Source organism: Planococcus citri, chromosome 5, assembly GCF_950023065.1.
Source record: "Planococcus citri chromosome 5, ihPlaCitr1.1, whole genome shotgun sequence".
NCBI classification, from domain to species: Eukaryota; Metazoa; Arthropoda; class Insecta; order Hemiptera; family Pseudococcidae; genus Planococcus; species Planococcus citri.
The window spans coordinates 57,322,450-57,324,843 of record NC_088681.1 but is presented as its reverse complement, the minus strand read 5'-3'; the positions used below and the strand labels follow the sequence as shown (position 1 = coordinate 57,324,843).

Sequence of the window (2,394 nt, the reverse complement as noted above, 5' to 3'; positions counted from 1 at the left end):
TTATTTAACTATGTATTTTTTTCTTCTCAAATACATATTTTGAATTAATAAAGCCAAAACATTGGAAGATATCATTTTTAAAATGGGAAATATTTCGGGATTCGGTAGAGTCAATTTGGCTATTTTTTTCTGGGATTGGCGACAATTACTAAAAAATGGACACCATAATTACCTTATTTCAATGCATTTATATTTTTTCCCCAAGGAAAAGTACAGAGTTTTGCGAATTTTTGAAACTTCTGAATCTTATCTGGATATTTTAGATTTTTGGATAAGATCTAAATCTCAAATCTTTTTTGAAAATATTCATCAAAAGTTCCCTACAGAATGCTCTTGCGTGACTACATGTCAGATCATCATTTACCTATTGTTTTCTAATTTCCATTCAAGCACCTAAGTATGGTATTAAAAAAAGAGAGGGTGCTTAGCAAAAATACAATCATGTAGGTATCCAAATTTGATACAGCATTTATTTTAAATCTGATTATAATGGATTTAGAAAATAATGATACTTGTGACTTATTCTCTAGAAGATGATACCATTTATTTGTTTGAAGTAACAAAACGAATGAGATGCGTTACTCGTCGAAATGTTGCATACATAAAATCCTAACCAGAATTCGATTTTCGTTGAATTTCACCCAAATCCTGTTTAAACTCCTTCAATACCAATTCATCATGGAAAACTGGATACACAGCATTAGCATAGTTGACATAAGCCGGAACGAACGTAGTTTTAAATGTCCCAACCCACTTTGTTAGGAAATCTTGCAAGTGGTTCTTTGCATTTATAAGTGCATTTTCAGACATTTTGAATATTTTATTCAAAAGGCGCAAAGGTGGTTTAGGGTCGGAAAAAACGTCGGAAGAGAACAGTTCAGATAATTCGGGTGACGAAGAAATTTCAATGGGCAAAGAATTGTAACGATTGAAATTTTCGATTCGTTTATCTCGAATGTGAACGATGTAATATTTTGCGTTCAAAAGAAACATCCAACATTTCAGGAACGATGATAGTAAATTAGCGAATGGAATGTAGCACTGGGGAAGCAGTTTATCGCTCAAAGCTAAATTCACTTCGTATCTAAGTGATCGAGCTTCTTTATCCGATAATTTTATCGATTTGAGCAGAAGATAATGGGCAGGATCGGCTTGCGAGAATATATCGAACGATAAAATTTTTGGCAAGATGGTTATTACAACAGTCGGACGCAAGGGAATACATTTTTGGTTCTCTTCATTGTTTTGGGCTCGATCAAGAAAGTAGTTTTGTTGTGTTTCAAAAACTTGCTGATGATTGTCTGATGAATCAGAGACGTTTTGTGGTGTCGAAACCATCGAGGGAGATACTGCTGTGTTTGGGTTTTCTGGCGATAGATTTGTAAGTTGATGGAAGTTTGGCAGCGGTTTGGATTCATCTGTGACCGTGTAATCACTCACCAGGTCTTGTTCGTCTAATGATGATTGTGATTGGTTCGAATCTGATGTCACAAAAAGTTTCATCATGACCTAAAATCGTATGGAGTTTGAAAAAAAGTAATAAGAAAAACATCTGGTGGGTAGGTGTCTACTGTCTAACTGTCAGAGAATGATACTTACTCCCGAGATGAAAATTACCGCTGCGCATGACACATCAAATCTCATGATCGTAGCTTTTTTAGTCTTCTTTTACGCATTAGATGCTTGATAGGTACTGGTGAAATTGTGCATAAAAATTATGTTTTTGCTATCAGGTGCTTCTGACGAATTTTAATGACGCATGTTTTGCGTTTTAACAAATTCATCGGCTGAAAAATAGACAACCGTACCTACTTCATTTACTCTTGATGAATGGTTCAACGACGAATTTCAAAAGACTTTTTGAGAACTCACGAATTGACGTAGATATAGTTGTTTTTTTTTTCTGAAATGCATTTTTTATTGCTTGAATTATTGTGTGTAGGTAGGTACTATGTACTTGTATGGAGTTACAAAGTCGATAAATTTTGAAAATTTCTAGTCCTAATAAAGAGACTTATATTTTACCGACTTTTTTGGGACTTGAATAGCACATTTTTGAATTTTTAACTTCAGCCCTCACTTTTCTCAGGACCTGTTGGTTTTTCTTTTTCAAAATCGAAGTTTCTAAAAATTTATTAGGTATTCACACTTGATTTTTTTTTTTTGCTTCTTGAAATACAAAATTTTGAGAGATTTTGTCTTCACTTTGTTTGGGCTTTTTTTCTTTTCTTGTTTATCATTCAAACTATGAAATTTTCAAGATGAAAAAATCAACCTTCTCCTATAAAGAATATTATTCATTAATACGTATATCAAAAATAGGAATCTTTAAGTTTTTCTCATGCTGCGCTCAGGCTAGTTGTAAAAGAAGAAAAGGGAATGAATGGTAATGAA

The 2,394-nt window shown here is 33.2% G+C and overlaps 1 protein-coding gene across 1 annotated transcript; it reads right to left on the bottom strand.

The window, feature by feature from the left end:
* Positions 1–522: 522 nt before the first annotated feature.
* LOC135848646 (uncharacterized) lies at positions 523–1,726 on the bottom strand. The gene is made up of 2 exons (XM_065368597.1): positions 1,600–1,726; positions 523–1,509 (listed from the first exon to the last, which is right to left on the bottom strand). Exons 1-2 carry the CDS (start codon positions 1,642–1,644, stop codon positions 610–612), a joined length of 945 nt encoding a protein of 314 aa, XP_065224669.1. The 5' UTR covers positions 1,645–1,726; the 3' UTR covers positions 523–609.
* Between the last annotated feature and the right edge of the window lie 668 nt (positions 1,727–2,394).